Here is a 24633-nt window from a genome sequence, read left to right as displayed (position 1 = left end):
CTAAAAGCTCTGATGACTGATCTGTATTTTATTTGGACGGTTAAGCTTAAGCGTTTCCAACCAAATTACAATAAACAACACGTCATCAAATTAGAAAGATGAAAACGATATATCGTCCAAACACAGAAGACGACGACGACATTGTCAACTTTTCAGCAGTGACTAAGAAATGGCCAAATGGGATCTGTGAATTTAAATTCGAACAAATAACAATGTTGCTATCAAGAGAGATTAATACCTAAGACAATGTTAATTGCCAAGAAACATTCTCTGGTTTGGCTGGCTCCAATATCCGCCGGCTTGAATTTTTATGAGGAGGGTTGAGACCGCACTGCAGAGAAGATGGCCAACCTAACGTCACAAAGAACAAGCAGCAGAGACAAATTCAAACCGTGTTTAAACGCGCTAATATCATAAGCTTAATTGCATAGCTCATATCGTCTCTTATTAATTTGATGAGAAATGCAAGTTTCGTTTGATTGCTTCGGTATCATCATCTTCACCAATAAATTAGAACCACGAACTGTGAGATATCAGGCAAATTATTATGGCGGGTGCTACTGGAGATAGGTCGCTAGAGGAGACACCAACATGGGCTGTTGCGGTCGTTTGTGCGGTATTTGTGATCATATCCATTCTAATAGAACATGGGATTCATTCTCTTGCCAAGGTATGTATTTAATTCAATTCTTTAGTTGAATTCAACTGTATATTCAACGACACAGTTGGTTCAAAATTTTGCTTCCGTTTTCCTGAACAGTGGTTCCAGAAACGCCATAACAAAGCCATGAGTGAAGCCCTGGAGAAAATTAAAGCTGGTTAGTATTAATTGGTCTTTATACTATATTTTAGATTTGGGATACTTGAGTTATGTTTACTAAGTACATATTGTTTGATATTTACAGAGCTGATGCTTTTGGGTTTCATATCTCTGCTTCTAACTGTGGGCACAAGATTTATAGCAAAGATATGCATTCCTACTGATATTGGGGAAACCATGCTTCCATGCAAGGGTACTTATACAAAGGAGGATGATGGTGATGCTGAGGGAGATGAACATAGGAGAAAGTTATTTTGGTTTGCTGGAGATATGACAATGAGACGAGTTTTGGCGGCCCCAGCTGGCGGAGAAGATTATTGCTCTAAAAAGGTAAACTTTGCTTTGTTCAGATAATGATATGTTATGTGTGTGTGCGTGTCTTTTTTTGTTTTTTTTTTTTTTTTTGAATTTGGGGCTATTTGGTGGGAGTCTGACTGGGTTTTAATTGTTTCCAGGGTAAAGTATCATTGATTTCGCAGAGTGGAGTGCACCAGTTGCATATATTTATATTCGTCCTTGCCGTCTTTCATGTTTTATACAGTGTCATCACCATTGTACTGGCTAGGGCTAAGGTAATGATTAAGTTTTCACCATTCAAGTCAGAGCCTCAACCCATTTAACCCTCTAAAGTCTAAGGTCTATCTGATGGGTGAAATTGTTTCTGGATCAGGTGAAGAAATGGAAATCCTGGGAATCAGAGACATCATCCTTGGAATATCAATTCACAAATGGTGATTTTTTTAGTGTTCTGGAGTTTCTCTTTTGAGACATATTCAAATGGCTTGAGTTTGGACCTTTAGCCTGTCGATCTAATTGGGCCTTGATATTGTTGTTTCTAGATCCAGAAAGATTCAGGTTCACTCACCAAACTTCCTTTGTGAGGCGTCACTCTGGTTTATCCAGAACGCCCGGAATTAGATGGATTGTAAGCGCTTATATACATATATAATGCTATTGCAAATGAAGATCTTGACCTCAATTACTGTTTGATCAACGAATCAACTTGTTTATACAGATAGCATTCTTCAGGCAATTCTTTGGTTCAGTATCAAAGGTGGACTATTTGACAATGCGCAATGGCTTTATCAATGTAAGAACTAGATTTTACTTGATAATCAAATTTTTGGGTTAAAGTGATAACTTGACATTGTATCAAAGTTTAAACGTGCTTATATTTTACAACTGTAACAACTGCTGCAGGCACATTTTGCTCCAAATAGTTCATTTGACTTCCATAAATACATCAAAAGATCCATGGAAGACGATTTTAAGGTGGTCGTGGGTATTAGGTCTCTATCTATTATCTCAATATACTGTTCTTTTCTTTCTTTTTAAATAAGTACAGCGGGCGGCAGGAATGCTAATTTCTTTATTCTGATTTTGCAGTATCCCTCTATGGATTTTCGCTGTAATCTTTTTGCTTATAAACGTGTACAGTTAATCTCTCTATCCCTTCCCTTCGTCTTCAAGCGCACTCATATTTTACACGCTCACAATTTTTAATGTCTCATGTTGAAATATTTAATTTATTTATGCAGAATGGTACACGCTTGACTGGCTGACATTAGTTCCATTCGCGGTCAGAAATTACAGCTTTTGAATCTCTACTAATTCTTAAATGCTAATTAATTAATAATTTTAAAAGTAATGTTGGATCTTGTATATGCAGATACTTCTCCTAGTGGGTACAAAGCTTGAACTTGTAATCATGGAAATGGCTCAAGAAATCCAGGATCGATCTACTGTTGTAAGAGGAGTTCCAGTCGTTGAACCAAACAATAAATATTTCTGGTTTAATCGACCCGAATGGATTCTCCTATTAATACACTACACTTTGTTCCAGGTGAACATTTACTTCAGTTGAAATTTTACCAAAATGTATTCTATTTTAACTGTACTAATCGATTTAATCCCTGTTCAGAATGCGTTTCAAATGGCATTTTTCTTGTGGACATGGGTAAGTAACTGTTTAAATTTCCTGTAATGAATGATTCTGCTAAGAAATGATCAGTTAATGTAAGGAAATTAATGTTATGCAGTACGAATTCGGACTGAATTCATGCTTTCACGAGAATTTGCGAGCCATTGTGGCAAGGGTCATTCTGGGCGTGGCCCTTCAGTTCTTATGCAGCTACATCACCTTCCCTCTCTATGCCTTGGTAACACACGTAAGTAGTTCTTCCAAAATTCAAAATAACCATTAATAAAGCACAGTAATAATCGTGTACGTGTGCATGCAGATGGGTTCTCACATGAAGAAAGCAATCTTCGAGGAGCAAACAGCCAAGGCAATTAAAAAATGGCATCAGGTTGCAAAGGAGAGAAACAAGATAAGGAAAGCAGGAAGAAATAATAATGGTGGTTCTGATCCAGGATTCTTGAGCGGTGAAAACACACCAAGCATTGGCTCATCACCGATACATTTGCTTCACAACTATAAGAACCGATCTAGTCAACCGCATGTCGACATTGAAAGTGTTGTAACTTCTCCCATGTCTTACCCTTCCGATAATGAGCTCTCAGAAATTGAAGGCTCCTCTCATAACAACAGGCATGTTGTTGAAGAAGAAGAACAACAAGAAGAAGATCATCGTCTAAAAAGAAACGAGGGAGAACTTCATAACAGAGATTTCTCTTTCGTTAGACTTTAAACGAGGAATTAGAGTGTCGTTTTTGTATAGTAAAAAACATGTGTACTTCAGCTTTGGGCAGGCATGACATTAATCCAATTTTAATTATTGATTGTTGTATGAAAAGTGACACATCAGCTTAATATAGGATATAAATTGATAAATTGATAATAAAATATATATTGAAATAGTAAGTATAAAAAAAAATATATAATTTTAAAAATTATATATATCAAATTATCGATTCCATAATTATTTTTGATGATTTTTTATATTTCAAAAATTGATACATAATTACTTTATTTACAATGTAATTTCAGTGGGATGAATATAAATTTTAGTGCTCAAAATTGTTAAATATTGTAGGGTGCGTTTGACTCCCTATTTTTATCCATATTCTCAATCCTATTCTCCAAATAATGTTTGGCACACTATTCCAGAAATATTACCCTATTTTTTAATTACTTTTAGACCCCATAAGGTTATTAATTTCACTAAATGCCCCCTGAATTTTTTTTTTTAAAAATGAACAAAAACCCCCCCATCAACCCAACTTGTCAGATTCCGGCAACCACCGCCGGTGATAGCCGGAATCTATACAACGGCCTAAATTCCGACCATAAATGGCCGGAATTACACCGATCTGGCCTTTTCCGGCTAGATCCACCACGGATCTGGCCAGAAAATGCTAGATCTGGCCGTCAGCGACGGCCAAAGATGGCCATCGTTTTGGCCTTTCCGGCCGTCGACGGCCATAACAGGCCATAGATCTGGCCTTTTTCGGCCAGATCCGTGGTGGATCTGGCTGGAAAAGGTCATAATAATGCGTTACGGCACAGATCCGATCGGTCTGTGCCGTAACAAAATTTTCCATCCAGATTCCGGCGGTGGCGGCCGGAATCTGACACTGCAGGTGGTGGAGGTATTTTTGTCATTTTATATAGTACGGTCTTTAATTAAATTAGTAAACCTAAGGGCTTTTTCATAAATTTTTCAAATTTACCTCGTAATACTCCCCTATCCAACAATCCAATACTATCCTCAAAATCCTATCCAAAATACTACACCAAACGCACCCGTAACTATCTATCTTCAATGATTTCAGAATTTCAGTGGGGTCAAGTGGCCCCACTGAGTATACTTTTGCTAGGGCCCCCCAATATAACTATCTAATAAAGTAATAATTCTATAATTCAGATGTTCCCTATCATTTTCCTTTCCCTTCCATGATTGAATCAAAATTAAGGTGACAGATTAACTATTAATCTCAATAAGGGGGTGTTTGTTTGAGCTTATAAAAATTAATTTATAAGTAATAAGTGTTTATAAGCTAATTTTAGGTTATAAACATTTGAAATTTTAAGCAATTACCTGTTTGGTTAAAGTACTTATAAGTGACTGATAAGTAGTTGACGTGTTTAGTAAAATGTGATTTATAAGTATATTTTTTTTATAAAATGACTAAAAAATGTACTACATTAAATAAGGGTATATTATAGAATTTTAAAATTAAATAAGGATAATGTGGTAATATACTTAGTCAAACTAGCTTATAAACAGAGTGCTTATAAGCAAAAAAAAAAAAAAAAAAAAAGGCTTAAAAAAGTTATAAACAAACATATCAGTTTAATTTTAGAGCTTATAAACTAGTTGACCAGCTTATAAGCTTAGACAAACACTCTCTAAATTAAGAGGGCGTTTGTCTGAGCTTATAAGCTCTAAAATTAAGCTGATATATTTGTTTATAATTTTTTTGTACTTATAAATCACATTTTACCAAATTTGTCAATTACTTATCAGTCACTTATAAGTATTTTAATCAAATACATAACTACTTAAAATTTCAAATACTTATAAGCTCAAATTAGCTTATAAACACTAACTACTTATAAGCTAATCTTTTGTAAACTAATTTACATAAGCTTAGTGAAATAGGCTCAAAGTAATATAACGCGGCTTATCAGATTGAATTTCAACCTTATTGTTTGTTAAAGTATTATTTCAAACAAACTCAATTAATATAGGCATAACTCATATTGCTATTAAAATAAATATATGCGTTAAATACAATTGATGACTTTTGACTGTATTTAATTTACTTAATGATAATTAATTATTACATTAATTAATATAATAATATCATATGCTAATTATTTGCGAATGTCAAATCTTTATGAATCATATGCTCATTGTTAAATAGTATCAAAAATCAATTTTATTTTATATTGTTTTCTTTTTTATAACATATAGTGGAGAGAAATGTCATTCTGACGTCTTGGGCAAGTTGATGAAAGTTTCAATAGTTTTAAGTGGGTTTGTATATTTTAATTAAAGATTCTCCATCATACCAAGAATAGTATTATTTTACACAATAAAAAATAAAATCAAAAGGTTGATGTTTCCATAAGATTTAAAAAAGGTCACACATGGCTTATAATGAAAGCATTAGTAAACTATTTTTAGGTAATGGGGTGAGATGATAGGAACTCTTCGATGTATTATTCAAAAGATTTTAAATTGGATTCTCTTTGATTATTGATAGGTTATCGAAGGGTTTATCTGATCGTTAATTTAAGATTTTACTCGAACACTCCCGATCAATCTTTGGGACACAAATCTGACTCCATCTTTGAACAATATAGCTTGTATCGGTAATTTAATCAATCAAAGCTTCAAGGCAGCTCAATTAAGCAAACCGTTCAGCAAAGTCAACACGTATAATTTCTTTCTTCCAAAATATTTTATAGAGTTAACGACATTTTCCCACCCAAGGTTTGCCGAATCTTCAAGTTCCCACCCATGGTTTCATAAATTACAGATTTCCATCCTTAAATTAACGTTATTATTTTTTTCTCAAAATAACCCCTACATCTCAAATTTCTCTTAAATAACCGCCAGAGGATCCCGACCAAGCCAAGAATCCAACACCATTGGACCTCCCCGACATCACCATCAACATCCCCTTATCCTTCTCACCAAAACCCTAATTTTTCCACCCGATTGTACCTCGACGAGGTGTCGAAATTTGGCTGGAAAGGGGCAAAAAAAATGCAAAAACCTAAGGGAGAGGCCATAGCGATCGGTGGGCAATTGCAGTTGAAAATGTTGGGGGGTTTTGATGGGGGGAAGCCGACAATGCTATTGGTGGTCTAGGGGGTGGTTTTCGATGTAGGGACTTGTCGGAATTTGGATGACATGTCGATTGACACTAAAAGTAACGGTCGGTGATTGGAGGGTTTCAATCAGGCGGGGAGGTTAGGGGTTTTAATGTGGGGATTGAGATGATTGTAATAGTGGTGTCAAGAAGGGTCAATTGTGTCGAAAACAGGTCGGAATGACCTGAAATCGCCGGTGAGGTGAATTAGAGAAGTGAATGATTATTTTAAAATTTTTCGGTGGGGTGAATTTGAGAAGTGAATGGTTGTTTTGAAATTTTCATCTTTAAAATGACCAATTTACCTTTTTAACTGTTAGATTAAATAATTATCTGTTAATTGAAGGATAAAAATCTATAATTTATGAAACTAGGGGTGAGACCTTGTAGATTCGCGAGTGGGAAAATTTAGTTTACTCTACTTTATATTATACAAATAATGTCTTTGGTATAAGCGTAAGATTTTAATTTTAAATCTCGACTAATACGATTGTTTGTGTGTTAATATTTTATTATTAATATTAATTAAAAATATTTACCTGGTCTGTGACAAAGAGTTGAGATTGACGTTTGCCGTTACTTTGAAAATGATATGCATAATCGTTTGACTAACAAATCAAGCTGATTTTATCTTGATTTGACTGATTATACGAATTAAATATTAATTTAATTACCTTAAAAGGAGCAAATTATTAAATTTTTTTATTTTTTTATTTTAAAAAAAGGAAGCTTCGCAGTCGAAATCGGCGATTTTTCAGTAACAAAATAGGTCTGTTTTGTAAATTAGGTATTATTAGAGGGATAAATTGATAATAAATATATATTGAAATAGTAAGTATAAAAAAAATATATAATTTTAAAAATTAATATATCAAATTATCGATCCATAATTATTTTTGATGATTTTTTATATTTCAAAAATTGATACATAATTACTTATTTACAATGTAATTTCAGTGGGATGAATATAAATTTTAGTGCTCAAAATTGTTAAATATTGTAGGGTGCGTTTGACTCCCTATTTTTATCCATATTCTCAATCCTATTCTCCAAATATGTTTGGCACACTATTCCAGAAATATTACCTATTTTTTAATTACTTTTAGACCCCATAAGGTTATTATTTCACTAAATGCCCCCTGAATTTTTTTTTTTAAAAATGAACAAAAACCCCCCATCAACCAAACTTGTCAGATTCGGCAACCACCGCCGGTGATAGCCGGAATCTATAAAACGGCCTAAATTCCGACCATAAATGGCCGGAATTACACCGATCTGGCCTTTTCCGGCTAGATCCACCACGGATCTGGCCAGAAAATGCTAGATTGCGTCAGCGACGGCCAAAGATGGCCATCGTTTTGGCCTTTCCGGCCGTCGACGGCCATAACAGCCATAGATCTGGCCTTTTTCGGCCAGATCGTGGTGGATGCTGGAAAAGGTCATAATAATGCGTTACGCAGATCCGATCGGTCTGTGCCGTAACAAAATTTTCCATCCGATTCCGGCGTGGCGGCCGGAATCTGACACTGCAGGTGGTGGAGGTATTTTGTCATTTTATATAGTACGGTCTTTAATTAAATTAGTAAACCTAAGGGCTTTTTCATAAATTTTTCAAATTTATCGTAATACTCCCCTACCAAAAATCCAATACTATCCTCAAACCTATCCAAAATACTACACCAAACGCACCCGTAAACTATCTATCTTCATGATTTCAGAATTTCAGTGGGGTCAGTGGCCCCACTGAGTATATTTTGCTAGGGCCCCCAATATAAATATCTAATAAGTAAATTCTATAATTCAGATGTTCCCTATCATTTTCCTTTCCTTCCATGATTGAACAAAATTAAGGTGACAGATTAACTATTAATCTCATAAGGGGTGTTTGTTTGAGCTTATAAAAATAATTTATAAGTAATAAGTGTTTATAAGCTATTTAGGTTTAAACATTTGAAATTTTAAGCAATTACCTGTTTGGTTAAAGTACTTATAAGTGACTGATAAGTAGTTGACGTGTTAGTAAATGTGATTATAAGTATATTTTTTTTATAAAATGACTTTTTTTTTTTTTTTTTTTTGAATTTGGGGCTATTTGGTGGGAGTCTGACTGGGTTTTAATTGTTTCCAGGGTAAAGTATCATTGATTTCGCAGAGTGGAGTGCACCAGTTGCATATATTTATATTCGTCCTTGCCGTCTTTCATGTTTTATACAGTGTCATCACCATTGTACTGGCTAGGGCTAAGGTAATGATTAAGTTTTCACCATTCAAGTCAGAGCCTCAACCCATTTAACCCTCTAAAGTCTAAGGTCTATCTGATGGGTGAAATTGTTTCTGGATCAGGTGAAGAAATGGAAATCCTGGGAATCAGAGACATCATCCTTGGAATATCAATTCACAAATGGTGATTTTTTTAGTGTTCTGGAGTTTCTCTTTTGAGACATATTCAAATGGCTTGAGTTTGGACCTTTAGCCTGTCGATCTAATTGGGCCTTGATATTGTTGTTTCTAGATCCAGAAAGATTCAGGTTCACTCACCAAACTTCCTTTGTGAGGCGTCACTCTGGTTTATCCAGAACGCCCGGAATTAGATGGATTGTAAGCGCTTATATACATATATAATGCTATTGCAAATGAAGATCTTGACCTCAATTACTGTTTGATCAACGAATCAACTTGTTTATACAGATAGCATTCTTCAGGCAATTCTTTGGTTCAGTATCAAAGGTGGACTATTTGACAATGCGCAATGGCTTTATCAATGTAAGAACTAGATTTTACTTGATAATCAAATTTTTGGGTTAAAGTGATAACTTGACATTGTATCAAAGTTTAAACGTGCTTATATTTTACAACTGTAACAACTGCTGCAGGCACATTTTGCTCCAAATAGTTCATTTGACTTCCATAAATACATCAAAAGATCCATGGAAGACGATTTTAAGGTGGTCGTGGGTATTAGGTCTCTATCTATTATCTCAATATACTGTTCTTTTCTTTCTTTTTAAATAAGTACAGCGGGCGGCAGGAATGCTAATTTCTTTATTCTGATTTTGCAGTATCCCTCTATGGATTTTCGCTGTAATCTTTTTGCTTATAAACGTGTACAGTTAATCTCTCTATCCCTTCCCTTCGTCTTCAAGCGCACTCATATTTTACACGCTCACAATTTTTAATGTCTCATGTTGAAATATTTAATTTATTTATGCAGAATGGTACACGCTTGACTGGCTGACATTAGTTCCATTCGCGGTCAGAAATTACAGCTTTTGAATCTCTACTAATTCTTAAATGCTAATTAATTAATAATTTTAAAAGTAATGTTGGATCTTGTATATGCAGATACTTCTCCTAGTGGGTACAAAGCTTGAACTTGTAATCATGGAAATGGCTCAAGAAATCCAGGATCGATCTACTGTTGTAAGAGGAGTTCCAGTCGTTGAACCAAACAATAAATATTTCTGGTTTAATCGACCCGAATGGATTCTCCTATTAATACACTACACTTTGTTCCAGGTGAACATTTACTTCAGTTGAAATTTTACCAAAATGTATTCTATTTTAACTGTACTAATCGATTTAATCCCTGTTCAGAATGCGTTTCAAATGGCATTTTTCTTGTGGACATGGGTAAGTAACTGTTTAAATTTCCTGTAATGAATGATTCTGCTAAGAAATGATCAGTTAATGTAAGGAAATTAATGTTATGCAGTACGAATTCGGACTGAATTCATGCTTTCACGAGAATTTGCGAGCCATTGTGGCAAGGGTCATTCTGGGCGTGGCCCTTCAGTTCTTATGCAGCTACATCACCTTCCCTCTCTATGCCTTGGTAACACACGTAAGTAGTTCTTCCAAAATTCAAAATAACCATTAATAAAGCACAGTAATAATCGTGTACGTGTGCATGCAGATGGGTTCTCACATGAAGAAAGCAATCTTCGAGGAGCAAACAGCCAAGGCAATTAAAAAATGGCATCAGGTTGCAAAGGAGAGAAACAAGATAAGGAAAGCAGGAAGAAATAATAATGGTGGTTCTGATCCAGGATTCTTGAGCGGTGAAAACACACCAAGCATTGGCTCATCACCGATACATTTGCTTCACAACTATAAGAACCGATCTAGTCAACCGGATGTCGACATTGAAAGTGTTGTAACTACACCCATGTCTTACCCTTCCGATACTGAGCTCTCAGAAATTGAAGGCTCCTCTCATAACAACAGGCATATTGTTGAAGAAGAAGAACAACAACAAGAAGATCATCGTCTAAAAAGAAACGATGGAGAACTTCATAACAGAGATTTCTCATTCGTTAGACTTTAAACGAGGAATAAGAGTGTCGTTTTTGTATAGGAAAAAAAAATGTGTACTTCAACTTTGGGCAGGCATGAAATTAATCCAATTTAATTATTGATTGTTGTATGAAAAGTGACACATCAGCTTAATATAGGATATAAATTAATTAATTTACGAACAACTGACAAATGTTCACATAAACGGGGACGTAGTCAGGTTGCTAAACAGTAAAGTCAAAAGATTTAAATTGATAAATTTATAATAAAATATATACTAAAATAAGTATAAAAAAATATAATTTTAAAAATTATATATATCAAATTATCGATTCCATAATTATTTTTGATGATTTTTTATAATTCAAAAATTGATTCATAAGTACTTTATTTACAATGTAATTTCAGTGGGATGAATATAAATTTTAGTGCTCAAAATTGTTAAATATTGTAACTATCTATCTTCAATGATTTAGAATTTCAGTGGGGTCACTTGACCCCACTGAGTATACTTTTGCTAACGCTCTCCAAACAGTGAAGTTAAAAGATTTAAATTGATAAATTTATAATAAAATATATACTGAAATAGTAAGCATAAAAAAAATATAATTTTAAAAATTATATATATCAAATTATTGATTCCATAATTATTTTTGATGATTTTTTATATTTAAAAAATTGATACATGATTACTTTATTTACAATGTAATTTCAGTGGGATGAATATAAATTTTGGTGCTCAAAATTGTTAAATATTGTAACTATCTATCTTCAATGATTTCAGAATTTCAGTGGGGCCACTTGACCCCACTGAGTATACTTTTGCTAGCGCTCCCCCACGCCCCCTCCCCCTCTAACCATCTAATAAAGTAATAATACTATCATTGATGATGTTCCCTATCATTTTCCTTTCCCTTCCATGATTGAATCAAAATTAAGGTGACAGATTAACTATTAATCTCGATAAGGGGTGTTTGTCTGAGCTCATGAAAATTAATTTATAAATAATAAGTGTTTATAAGCTAATTTTTAGCTTATAAGCATTTAAAATTTTAAGCAATTATGTATTTTATTAAAGTACTTATAAGTGACTGATCAGTAGTTGACATGTTTGGTAAAATGTGATTTATAAGTACATTTTTTTATAAAATAATAAAAAATATACTACATTAAACAAAGGTATACTATAGAATTTTAAAATTAAACAAGGATAATGTGGTAATATACTTGATCAAACTAGCCTATAAATAGAGTGCTTATATATTTTTTTTGCTTATAAACTTAATTTATAAGCTCAAAAAAACTATAAACAAACATGTCAGTTTAATTTTAGAGCTTATAAGCTAGTTTGACCAGCTTATAAGCTAGTTTGACCAGCTTATAAGCTTAGACAAACACCCCCTAAATTAAGAGGGCATTTGTCTGAGCCTATAAATTGGTTAAACTCTAAAATTAAGCTAATATATTTGTTTATAATTTTTGTATACTTATAAACCATATTTTACCAAATGTGTCAACTATTTATCAGTCACTTATAAGTATTTTAATCAAACACATAACTACTTAAAATTTTAAATGTTTATAAGCTCAAATTAGCTTATAAACACTAACTACTTATAAGCTAATCTTTTATAAACTAATTTTCATAAGCTCAGTAAAACAGGCTCAAAGTAAAAAGACACGGCTTATCAGTTTGAATTTCAACTTTATTGTTTGTTAAAGTATTATTTCAAACAAACTCAATTAATATAGGCATAACTCATATTGCTATTAAAATAATTATATGCGTTAAATAGAATTGATGACTTTTAACTGTATTTAATTTACTTAATGATAATTAATTATTACATTAATTAATATAATAATATCATATGCTAATTATTTGTGAAGGTCAAACTTTATGAATCATATGTTCAATGTTAAATAGTATCAAAAATCAATTTTATTTTATATTGTTTTCTTTTTTATAACATATAGTGGAGAGAAATGTCATTCTGACGTCTTGGGCAAGTTGATGAAAGTTTCAATAGTTTTAAGTGGGTTTGTACTTTGTGTATATTTTAATTAAAGATTCTCCATCATTGATAGCAAGACAGACCAAGAATAATATTATTTTACACAATAAAAAAATAAAAATAAAAGGTTGATGTTTCCATAAGATTTTAAAAAGGTCACACATGGCTTATAACGAAAGCATTAGTAAATTATTTTTGAGTAATGGGTTGGGATGATAGTAACTCTTAAATGTATTATTCAAAAGGTTTTAAATTGGATTCTCTTTTATTATTGATAGGTTATCGAAGGGTTTATTTGATTGTTAATTTAAGGTTTTACCCGAACACTCCCGATCAATCTTTGGGACGCAAATCTGACTCCATCTTTGAACAATATAGTTTGTATCGGTAATTTAATCAATCAAAGCTTCAAGGCAGCTCAATTAAGCAAACCGTTCAGCAAAGTCAACACGTATAATTTCTTTCTTCCCAAATATTTTATAGAGTTAACGACTTTTTCCCACCCAAGGTTTGGCGAATCTTTAAGTTCCCACCCATGATTTCATAAATTACAAATTCTCACCCTTAAATTAACTTTTGTTACTTTTTTCTCAAAATAACCTTTATATCTCAAATTTCTCTCAAATAACCGTCAGAGGATCCCGGCCAAGCCAAGAATCCTTGATTATGATACCATTGGACCTCTTCGACATCACCATCAACATCCCCTTATCCTTCTCACCGAAACCCTAATTTTTCCACCCGATTGTACCTCGGCGAGGTGTCGAAATTTGGCTGGAAAGGGGCAAAAAAATGCAAAAATTTAAGGGAGAGGCGACGGCGATCGGTGGGCAATTGCAGTAGAAAATGTTGGGGGGTTTTGGTGCGGGGAAGCTTACGATGCTATTGGTGGTCTTGGGGGTGGTTTTCGGTGTAGGGACTTGTCAGAATTTGGATGACATGCCGACTGACACTAAAAGTAATGGTCGACGATTGGGGGGTTTTAATCAGGCGGGGAGGTTAGGGGTTTTGATGTGGGGATTGAGATGATTGTAATAGTGGTGTCAGGAAGAGTCGATTGTGCCGGAAACAAATTGGAATGGCCTGAAATCGCCGACGGGGTGAATTAGAGAAGCGAATGATTATTTTAAAATTTTTTGGTGGGGTGAATTTGAAAAGTGAATGATCCTTTTGAAATTTTCATCTTTAAAATGACTAATTTACCTTTTTAACTGTTAGATTAAATAATTATCTATTAATTTAAGGATGAAAACCTATAATTTATGAAACTATGGGTGAGATCTTGTAGATTCGCCGGGAAAATTTAGGCTCCGTTTGGTTCACAATTTTGCGTTTTTGGGAAAAGTTTTTTGAAAAAAATTAAAAAAAAAGTTGAATTGGACGGGTATTACGATGTAGGATTTACAAATTCATAAAATACCCCCTATATTTGTTTTTTTACAAAACACCCCTTATAATAAAACATTAAAAGTTAACAACAACACCCCCAATCCACCCTCAAATACGGACAGCCGGCCACCACCGCCGGAGGATGGCCGGAGTCGCCGTAACAAAAACATTAAAAATATTTAGGGGTATTTAATTAAATTAACAAATTTAGGGAGTTTAAAAAATATTGAATAAAGTTAAATAATATTGTGAGTTTTTAGGTATTTTACTGTTTAACTTTTTTGGGAATACTAAAAGTAGTATTCCCAAAATCCAACCAAACGAAGCCTTAGTTTTCTCTACTTTATATTATACAAATAATGTCTTTGGTATAAGCGTTAGATTTTAATTTTAAATCTCGACTAATACGATTGTTTGTGTGTTAATATTTTATTATTAATATTAATTAAAAATATTTACCTGGTCTGTGACAAAGAGTTGAGATTGACGTTTGCCGTTACTTTGAAAATGATATGCATAATCGTTTGACTAACAAATCAAGCTGATTTTATCTTGATTTGACTGATTATACGAATTAAATATTAATTTAATTACCTTAAAAGGAGCAAATTATTAAATTTTTTTATTTTTTATTTTAAAAAAAGGAAGCTTCACAGTCGAAATCGGCGATTTTTCAGTAACAAAATAGGTCTGTTTTGTAAATTAGGTATTATTAGAGGACCACATCGGAAATAAAAATGGAATGGGTTAGCTGTTGGCATGCCGGCACAAAAAATGTGAAAATAATACCGAAACGTGAGATGAAAAGACCAAAAAAACGCTGCAGTGAAGAAACTCGTTTTTATGAAATAAAAAATGGTCCAACACATTACACAGTCATTTTGTATTCTTCTTATGCTTCTTCTTCTTCTACTTGTTCAAGGCTCGTTGATCCATGAATCGAGCTCCACAATCGCTACAACTTTAAAAATCAACTTCATGGCTTTGTCTTAAACCAAGCTTTTAACATCTGGGTCGAGATTGTTTTGTACTCGGCTTTTATTGTGACCCGTTCCTTTTCATAACAAAAAGGCTCTGATAAGAGACTATAGATTTGCATTATGGTTTTAGTAAAAGCTGGTTGGTTTTGTGAGGCGTTGTTTAAGTTTTAATGGTGTTGATTTAACGGCTGTGGACTTACTAATCTAACAACTATGGCTAGGCGTCATGGATGGCAACTACCTGCTCACACATTTCAGGTATACATTCTTTGTTTTAATGTACTTTTCTCAGCCGGTTCTGTTCTCATTATTCTTCAAAATGCGAGGTTTTGAGTTATAATTATTGTTCGTTTATGTGTACAGTAATATGTTAAACCAGGGAGATTTTTTTTGCCTTTTTTAGTAATTTTTTTCTTTGCATTTTGGAATCTAATCTGCGTAAATTTCTCGATTATTGGTTTTTTTCCTCTGTATTTTTATTTTTTGGGGAGATTTTGTGCTAGTTTTGTTTATTTTTTCTTATTTTGTAGGAAACTAGAATAAACATTTCATTTTACTTTGGAGTAGGCAAAATCTGTATTAGGGAAGCTCACTCGGTTTGTAAACAAAGTACCTTAATTTACTTGTTTGTTTCTTTTCTGTCTGGTGCTGATTTTGGTTGAAGTGTCGTTAGTTTCCTTTACTGAAATCTTAAGTATAAATTGATAGTCTGCATATAACTCTGATTACTCAACGTGAATTCGTCAATCTGCATTAAGAGAAGCTTGACTTAAGTTGTTGTAAAGAGCCTGTAGAATATCGAAGTGCGTTCAAATTAGAGGTCCATACTCTCAGATAGATATTAATCAATGTTCTAGAAAGGTGTGGATGGTAAGATAGATGTGGAATCAGCGACTTTATTTGTCCCGGTCAAGCTTTAGATAATTCATTCTGCATTTTGGCAGGCTTTGAAGAATTAATGGGGGTGCATTTCAGGTTTTTTATTAGTTTGTGATTTATACTAATGGCTAATTGCCAATTTTTTGTGGTGGACAGGTTGTGGCTATAACAGTATTTTTCTTGCTATCTGTTGCATATTATGCCTTTTTTGCTCCTTTTCTTGGCACAGAAGACATCTATGAATTTGTGGCAATTGGAGTTTATTCTGTCTTGGTAAGGACAATTAAAACCCATCTTTGCATATCCCTAAAAAATGTGTTATTTACTTCAATTCTCATTAGCTTAATGTTTGAATTCGATTTGTAGGCATTCTCTGTATTCATTCTTTATGTTCGGTGCACTGCTATTGATCCAGCAGATCCTGGAATTCTGCTTGAAGTTGACAAGACCTCGATGTATAAATCACAAAATGGCACCGAGCTGCCTGGTAAGTGTTCTGATGGTACTTTTACTAGAGTGAAGAAATTCTATTTGGTTAATTTTTAAATATGACAATAATACCCTTTCACTAGTCTATCAGACCATCAGAAAAACAGAAGTTGGTATAGAGAACATTTTGAGGAATTAATGTCTAAAATCACTGCATAGTTTTATTAAGTTGAAACCTGGGGGTTTTGCTAATGCGTCCAGCCTTACTATTTTTCTCTTGACTTGCTGAGCTGGTGATCATCCTCTTTACTAAGTGAGAATGAAACTGTATGTTCATTTCTGAAGACACTTTCTGCTTTGTTTTTGATCAGGCATTGCATCTCCCATTGAAGAGCCTAGCAAGGTAGGTTTCAAGTATGGAGAAAGATCAACTAGGCATGGTTCAAGTTGGTGCTCAATACTCGGAGGTATCTTTTGTGGTTTTATTGTAAGAGCAGATTGCCGCAAAGATGAAGATCTTATACAACAGCAATCTGGAGAGGAGGATGCTTTGTTCTGCACATTATGCAATGCTGAGGTACTGGATTCTTGCTAGCAAGGTTGTTTCATTACACTTAATAATTTGCTTATACATGACAACCCCATCATCGCCCCTAAAATGCTACAAAAACACAAGGAAACAAAAAAATTGGTAACTACAATGTCTAAAATACTACAAAAACACAAATTAACAATTCAAAGTTGGTAAACTCCAATGTCTGGTTCTTCTAACTGTCCATGCTTGAAGCTTGACAAGGATGAGCTACCCAGCTATGAATACAACCGAAAGCAAAACTAGAAAATGACAGGACAAAGAATATCATTGACTCAGTTTTTGTTTGCAGGTGCGGAAGTTCAGCAAACATTGCAGGAGCTGTGACAAATGTGTTGATGGTTTTGATCATCATTGTAGGGTAAGTTGGTAAGATTTAAACATTTATTCTTGTTAATCACCATCTTGGTTGGCGAAGTTTCAGATCCCCTGGGTATTGGGAACTATCTGAGGAGGAAATAATGTACAACAAATAGCCATCATATGCCACAAATGAATATTACCTTGCATCACCTTGGTTCATTAAGATTAGATCCTGATATATTCTTTTCTGTATGTCCAGTTATAAAGTCTCAAATACTTTAGTTATTTATTGCTGCAACTTTTTGGAACATTCTTTTTAAGAATATAATTCTTTGTTTTTATGTATTAATGAGCATGACTAAAACTATCTGCATATACGTTGCAGTGGTTGAATAATTGTGTGGGAAGAAAAAATTATGTCACCTTTGTGTGCCTAATGGCATCAAGCCTTTTGTGGGTAAGTTTTTATGTTTGTCTGACTTTCTTGTTCTTTTTTTATTATGCAATATTTCACTCATGTATAATCATTCAATCAGTTTAAGTATCATGGTTTTATCGGCCTGTACATGTGTATCAGCTTATTGTTGAATTTGGAGTTGGAGTTGCTGTCCTTGTTCGATGCTTTGTTGATAAAAAGGGTACAGAAGATCATATAACTGAAAGGCTTGGAGTTGGATTCTCTCTTCCCCCTTTTGCTACAGTGGTGGTATGTTTCTGTGTTCTTTGCCTTCAATTCATATTGCTACTATATATATGTTAATAATTTTTCCTTTTTTTCTTCACTTAATAGAAATTATGAGATATGGAGAAATAAAATTTAGCCATTCTGATTGAAATACTGAACTTGTTATGAATTATCCTTCATCTTCCCTATTTTTCTTTTGGATATCCATAAAAATCATTTTTGTGCCCTCTTTTTTAGGGGTTTACAAACTATAACTTCTGTTGAGCTGGTTCTAAACCAATGTTTTGCACAATTTGATTACAGGCCACATGCACTGCTGTTTCTTTTCTTGCCACTGTGCCTCTGGGAGAACTATTCTTCTTCCACATGATTCTGATGCGAAAGGTGTGTTCCTCAAAAACTTACTCTCCCCCTCTTCCCATCTTCATTATATGTATGCAAATTCTGAATCATTGTTGTTTCTTGCTGCAGGGTATCACAACATATGAGTATGTTGTTGCCATGAGAACACAAAGTGAACCACCTGGACCATCTGTTGATGGAGGAGACCAGCAAAGTCTGCAAACTTCACCAACCAGTTCAGCTGTGACTGCAGTAAGTGGAAGAAGTTCTCTTGGTATGAGCTTGCAGTACAAAGGTGCTTGGTGTACCCCTCCAAGAGTCTTCATGGACCACCAGGTACCACTACCATTATTTATCTTGTCAGCTTGTCTAGAAGTGTTGTTTATGTTGGGAGCATGGACAGAAGGGAAGTTAATGATTTAAATTGTCATAAACTATCATCTGTACTGATTAAGGCTATAAAGACTAATAGTAACTGTGGGCTTGAGTCTAATTATTGTTAGAGAAATATTTTGGTATGCTTATGTTTTTCTGTCTGTTCAGAAAATTGTTGCATTTATGCATCAAATTTCTCTAGAAATTATATCTGTCTATTCATTTATTGTGTTAACCTTTAAAGAACAATGAAAGGAAATAGGCCCTTGTAATGAGTTAGATCATTGTTTAAGTGCCCTGGTTTTTGTGCTTTCATATCCTTTCTTGGCCAAGTGTTTCACATTCCATCTTTTTGTACCATTGAAATTTTGCTTATTATTCCGATCTAGAAAGGTTGGGTTTGATCATTTTTGTTTGACTTGTAAGCAGGATGAAATTATCCCGCATCTGGAGCCGGGACGCTTACCATCCACAGTAGATCCAGATGCAATAGGAACTGTTGACAAAGAGAAAAAGCTTCCTCAGCGTCCAGTGCGAATCAGTGCATGGAAACTCGCAAAATTGGATTCCACTGAGGCAATGAAAGCAGCTGCAAAAGCTAGAGCATCATCATCTATACTTCGTCCTGTTAATTCTCGACATCATCCATACGATACTGATCATTTATCCAGTAGCAATGTGAGCATGCGAAGCAGCCCAATGAGTAGTCATCAAGGGTTTCAGTCAAGAAATACTAGAGCAGGGAAATCAAAGAGCTCATATCCGCCCAGTCGGGCTAGCAGAGAAGATAGTGAGACATGTGGTCACAACCTTAGTAACTTTAGTAGTCCCCAAGTCTCCCATCTCGCCCATTCTCCATTGGAGCAGCAGATTTCAAATGTAGATCACTTCAACCCCATATATCAATCATCAGCAGATCAATCTCCTTGGTCAACAAGGCAGAGTCAAGGCAATGAAAGTGCTTTCCGTGAGAATGTCGCACAAGCACCTAATAGAAATAATGCAAGTGCTGCAGAAAATACAAGAAGTTCAGTGTTTTGGGATCCAGAAGCTGGGCGCTTCGTCTCTGCTACTTCAAGAGGTGGTGGTTCTTCTCAGGTTCCCGGGGCAGAGCTTTTGTACACAGGACAGTCCATATTTTTTGGGGGACCTCTTATGAATGAACAACCGACTAGAGGGACAAGAAGCAGTTTAATGGGTAGTAGCCTGGATAGAGGTTTGACATCAAGTATTTATCAGGGTAGATCACAGAGGGGTGGGCAGCTACCTGTGTTTGTTCCAAGTGAATCTCATCAAAAGCAATTTTCTTCTAGGTTGCCTTGAAAACTAAAATTAGGACAAAAAGTTGTTATTTTATCCCAGATTAATAGTCAGGATTTTCTCCTCCTTTTGCTCAATTTGTGCAGCTTTGCATATGTTTATGCTTTGCTTTATTTGTTGTTACTAACCCATACACTGATGCATTTACCAATTAACAGTTGCAAAGCAGAACTGTCATTTTAGCATGATATTTTGATTCTCATTTGGCTAGTTAGAAATCTTATGGCTATAAGAGAAATTTCAAATTGTGTACTCGATTACTCATTGTGGAACGCAAAGCAAATCCTTATAAGATATTTAATAAAAAAAATTTGAATCGTCCTTCACCAGCAGGTCGTTGTAGTATAGTGGTGAGTATTCCCGCCTGTCACGCGGGTGACCCGGGTTCGATCCCCGGCAACGGCGGCTCATTAATTTTTTTTTTTTTTTTTTAAAATCCTATAATTAAGCACAAACATTTTAATACGATCTTTAATGTCTGTACGTCCCCATATATGCATTAAGCCACCATGGATTCTAGATTCTTATCACAAGATAACTTACTAAAAATAATAATATATGAAGCCAAAATTATTCTTTATTTAGCTTGCCTTTTAAATGGACGTATAATTCTGACCTCATATACGTTGAAGTGTTAGAACCGCTTGATCTTTCTCTCTGCACATTTTCGGTTAATGCTGTTACGATTTAATAAACAAAGAACCCAAAAAATTTAAAAAAAAAAAAAAAAAAATCAACCCGCTTTCTCACAGTGATTCTGGATCCATGTCATTAGTTGTGCCATTAACTTGATGAAAATTTTCAGATGACATGGTGATATGAATGCAAAATAATTTTCTTTTTTATTTATAAGCAAACCTGGAGGATTGTTTGTTTATCTGACTTTCTATTCAGAAAATAACAAAGAAAATGGGGGAAGGCGGAGGGCCAGGTGCTTCAAGGGAGCTTGATCAGACACCGACATGGGCCGTCGCCCTTGTTTGTTCTGTCATTGTTTTGATTTCTATCATACTGGAACAACTTATTCACTTGCTTGGAAAGGTATTATTTGAATTTTAATTCTATTATGATTTATTAATGTAGGATGAAAATGATTATAGAAAATTAATTTAATATTTCAAAAAAGAAAATCTTTATCTGAAGCACATTTGATTTTATGCTATTTTCATTTGTGTGTTGTTGTTACCTTGAGGATTTTGTTGCAGGTTTTTCAAAAGAGACGCAAGGTTGCTCTATTTGAAGCTCTAGAGAAAATTAAAGATGGTATAGTGATTTTGTCTATTTTTGAATAGCTGTTAAATCAAGGATTTGCGGTAACCAATTTGGGTCATTCTTGTTATTTTTTCCAGAGCTTATGCTTTTAGGTTTCATCTCATTACTCCTGTCATTCGGGCAAAATTACATTGCCAAAATCTGCATTCCCACAGCAGTTGCAGATACAATGTTACCATGTCCTAAAGGAGGTGAAGACCGCTTGAAAAAAGTAATCCATGAATATGATCAGAATCGTCGCAGGCTCTTATGGAATGAGCGTAGATCCTTAGGTGGTGCTGAATCCGGCGAATTAGGCTGCACACCAGTAAGTACATGGCAATTTTGCTTATGAATTTGATCAATTATAGGGTTTTTTCTTCCTTGGAGATAACTAACAGTCTAACGCACACAATTGTTGAAATTTCTTATTAACAGGGGCTCGTGCCGCTTATATCTATCAATGGACTACATCAATTGCACATTTTCATCTTCTTCTTGGCAGCGTTTCATGTGATGTACAGTGCAATAACAATGATGCTTGGAAGAGCGAAGGTGCATATGCTTTTGAGGTTGTTAATGATGGTTTTGTTGTAATTCTTAAGGCCACTTAAGTGAACTGTGGCTTGCATTTAGTCATAGCTATTCCAGGCCATTCTGGAAATTGCCTTGGCAATTTGAGATGTTGGCTTTTCCAAATATGATATAATTCGATTTATGTAAGGTATCCATCTATACTAAATCCCTCAATACAATCTCTTGCAAGCAGATTCGAAAATGGAAGCAATGGGAACAAGAAACTCACACTGAATATGATCATTTGAATGGTATATATTAGAAAATTTCAACAATAACTTGTTATTCTCTGGCCATCTAATGTAAACTGCTGCATTTACCATTTCCTTTTTCCTTTTTTTTTTTATTTTTTTTTTATCAAAATGCTGACTTTGAGTGTGTGCTAATTTTTCAGATCCTACAAGATTTAGGCTCACTCACGAGACATCATTTGTGAGAAGCCACACCAATTACTGGATGCAAACAGCAGTTTCTTTTTATGTGGTAAAGATTATACTGAACTCCCTAGTCTTCGTTTTTCGTAGCCTGATACAGTTATGTGACATTGATGGCAATTCTTGTATATTCATTCTTTGCAGGTATGCTTCTTTCGACAATTCTTCATGTCTGTTCGCAGATTCGACTACTTGACTATGAGACATGGATTTATCACTGTGAGATTTTTAACCAATAAAAAATTTCAAACATCACCTTGGTACTGTTATGATTGGTGATTTATTTATTTTATTCTTTTGTAGGTTCATTTAGCGCCTGGAAGTAAATTTGACTTCCAAAAATATATTAAAAGATCATTAGAAGATGACTTCAAGGTAGTCGTAGGAATCAGGTAAATCTATGGTGTTTACAAAATCTCATTTAGCAGCATTTCCACCTTAAACTAAAATCATGGAATGTTAAATTTGTATTTCTATGTTCGTCTAACTTAATCTTGTCATGTTGGTGACAGTCCAGTATTATGGGCTTCTACATTTATCTTTCTGCTTCTTAACGTTCATGGTTTGTGTTTCTTCACACTCTTTATTCTATTATCCTTTTGAGTCAGTAATTGGCTTTTGTGTTTGAATCAAACTGATACATGCTGTTTTCCAATTATCGATTTTATTAATTTCAGGGTGGACCATAGTTATGCAACTTTTCTCTGTAATTCCTCTCATTGTAAGAGATTTGTCATTAGAAACTTATTCTTTACTGTGCTTTATAGTATAAGGTAAAGAACTATCCATATAATTTTTTGAAGGTAATCTTATCTATTGGAGCAAAGCTTCAAGGAATTATATCGCAGATGGCATTTGAGATCAAAGAAAGACATGCTGTTATTCAAGGGATACCTTTGGTGCAAGTCTCTGACAGCTATTTTTGGTTTCATCGACCTCAGTTAATCCTTGATCTCATCCATTTTGTCCTGTTTATGGTACTAAATGACTCTAAAACTCCGATAAATTGTATTCAACAATGCAAAAGAAATTGTCTCTGCAAGATTTTCTGACTAGCTCTGCGTGTGTGTGATGTGCAGAATGCATTCGAAATAACATATTTCTTATGGATATGGGTAATAAAGTGCTCTCCTCTCACTTCATGGTTATTTTATTTATTTTGTATCAACTTTTCCTAATTTGATGCTTCTTCATGCTGCAGTATGAGTTCGGATTAAAATCTTGTTTTCATGACGATTTTTTGCTTGCAATCATAAGAGTTGTTCTCGGGTAAGTCATCCTTCAGGCAGAAATAGAGATGCCCTGTAATCATATATAGTTTTTGTATTGCTCTGAAACTTTATCTATCTTTGATGAAAATGATCTCAATTTCTTTGATGCACAAGTGAAAAGGTTGAGTCTACATTGCTTATATAGAAGACAGAACCCACCCTCTGATTTATTCAACTGAAATTCTGCAGGGTAGCAATACAATTTTTGTGCAGTTACAGCACCCTTCCTCTTTATGCTCTTGTTACTCAGGTACCTTTACAGCTCTCACAGTATTTGCCTGCAAATGCTTTTCTTTCTTAAGTACAACTTAATTCTTCTAATGCCTTGAACATTTTGTTATCGTTTAAATGTGAAATTTTCAGATGGGATCAAACATGAAGAGATCAATATTTGATGACCAAACTTCCAAGGCTCTAAAGCAGTGGCACAAAAAGGCCTTGAAGAAAAATGAGGCCAAATCCCCAGTTAAGAAAAAATTGTTTGGACATGGAAACTCCAGTCCAATTGCTATGCAACCCTTACCTTCACATGCCAATCACAGGACGGGAGTAAACCCTGATCAGAATCCAAACATTGGCATGGATAATAATGGAGATCAACATCAACATCAACATCAACACCACCACCACCACCATGACACATGGCCTCCATCCCAGCAGCCTCCTGATCTTTTAAGTTGACCATTGTCGTAGTTAGTCATCAACATGTTAAAATATTCATGCAAAAATTTCAGAATCCCAAGCACTCTTGCAGTGTCACAGTATCTCTAGACCATTCTGGCCAACAATTCAGCACAATCAACTTCATGGAGGTTAAAAGATCCACAGTTTATGTAATATAATTTGGACAGTTTTTTTTTTTTTTTTCTTTTTTACAGAATTACATGTGCTAGCT

At 34.4% G+C, this 24633-nt stretch overlaps 4 protein-coding genes and 1 non-coding gene across 5 annotated transcripts; all 5 read left to right on the top strand.

The window, feature by feature from the left end:
- Positions 1-241: 241 nt before the first annotated feature.
- LOC116128504 (MLO protein homolog 1-like) lies at positions 242-3471 on the top strand. The gene is made up of 14 exons (XM_031414213.1): positions 242-670; positions 761-818; positions 906-1150; positions 1276-1392; positions 1491-1551; positions 1660-1745; positions 1836-1910; positions 2021-2109; positions 2207-2256; positions 2359-2399; positions 2490-2663; positions 2742-2777; positions 2860-2988; positions 3061-3471. Exons 1-14 carry the CDS (start codon positions 548-550, stop codon positions 3469-3471), a joined length of 1695 nt encoding a protein of 564 aa, XP_031270073.1. The 5' UTR covers positions 242-547.
- A 2405-nt stretch (positions 3472-5876) lies between these two features.
- LOC116128503 (MLO protein homolog 1-like) lies at positions 5877-10959 on the top strand. Its single transcript, XM_031414212.1, has 12 exons — positions 5877-5921; positions 8733-8849; positions 8948-9008; positions 9117-9202; positions 9293-9367; positions 9478-9566; positions 9664-9713; positions 9816-9856; positions 9947-10120; positions 10199-10234; positions 10317-10445; positions 10518-10959. Exons 1-12 carry the CDS (start codon positions 5877-5879, stop codon positions 10926-10928), a joined length of 1314 nt encoding a protein of 437 aa, XP_031270072.1. The 3' UTR covers positions 10929-10959.
- A 4216-nt stretch (positions 10960-15175) lies between these two features.
- Positions 15176-20283, top strand: LOC116128578 (protein S-acyltransferase 21). The gene is made up of 10 exons (XM_031414322.1): positions 15176-15539; positions 16317-16433; positions 16527-16647; positions 16961-17166; positions 17474-17542; positions 17870-17941; positions 18062-18190; positions 18473-18553; positions 18641-18847; positions 19316-20283. Exons 1-10 carry the CDS (start codon positions 15495-15497, stop codon positions 20207-20209), a joined length of 1941 nt encoding a protein of 646 aa, XP_031270182.1. The 5' UTR covers positions 15176-15494; the 3' UTR covers positions 20210-20283.
- A 256-nt stretch (positions 20284-20539) lies between these two features.
- Positions 20540-20611, top strand: TRNAD-GUC. Its single transcript has one exon. It is a non-coding gene; the product is annotated as a tRNA-Asp (tRNA).
- A 332-nt stretch (positions 20612-20943) lies between these two features.
- LOC116128655 (MLO-like protein 9) lies at positions 20944-24626 on the top strand. The gene is made up of 15 exons (XM_031414416.1): positions 20944-21247; positions 21412-21469; positions 21556-21785; positions 21896-22012; positions 22227-22284; positions 22428-22516; positions 22612-22686; positions 22771-22859; positions 22980-23029; positions 23145-23188; positions 23271-23444; positions 23547-23582; positions 23669-23736; positions 23928-23988; positions 24102-24626. Exons 1-15 carry the CDS (start codon positions 21116-21118, stop codon positions 24417-24419), a joined length of 1599 nt encoding a protein of 532 aa, XP_031270276.1. The 5' UTR covers positions 20944-21115; the 3' UTR covers positions 24420-24626.
- The last annotated feature ends 7 nt before the right edge of the window (positions 24627-24633 follow it).

Source organism: Pistacia vera, unplaced genomic scaffold (assembly GCF_008641045.1).
Source record: "Pistacia vera cultivar Batoury unplaced genomic scaffold, PisVer_v2 Contig200, whole genome shotgun sequence".
Lineage (NCBI taxonomy): Eukaryota > Viridiplantae > Streptophyta > Magnoliopsida > Sapindales > Anacardiaceae > Pistacia > Pistacia vera.
Note: the sequence above shows the minus strand (reverse complement) of the source record. Positions and strands in the feature narration are given on the sequence as shown.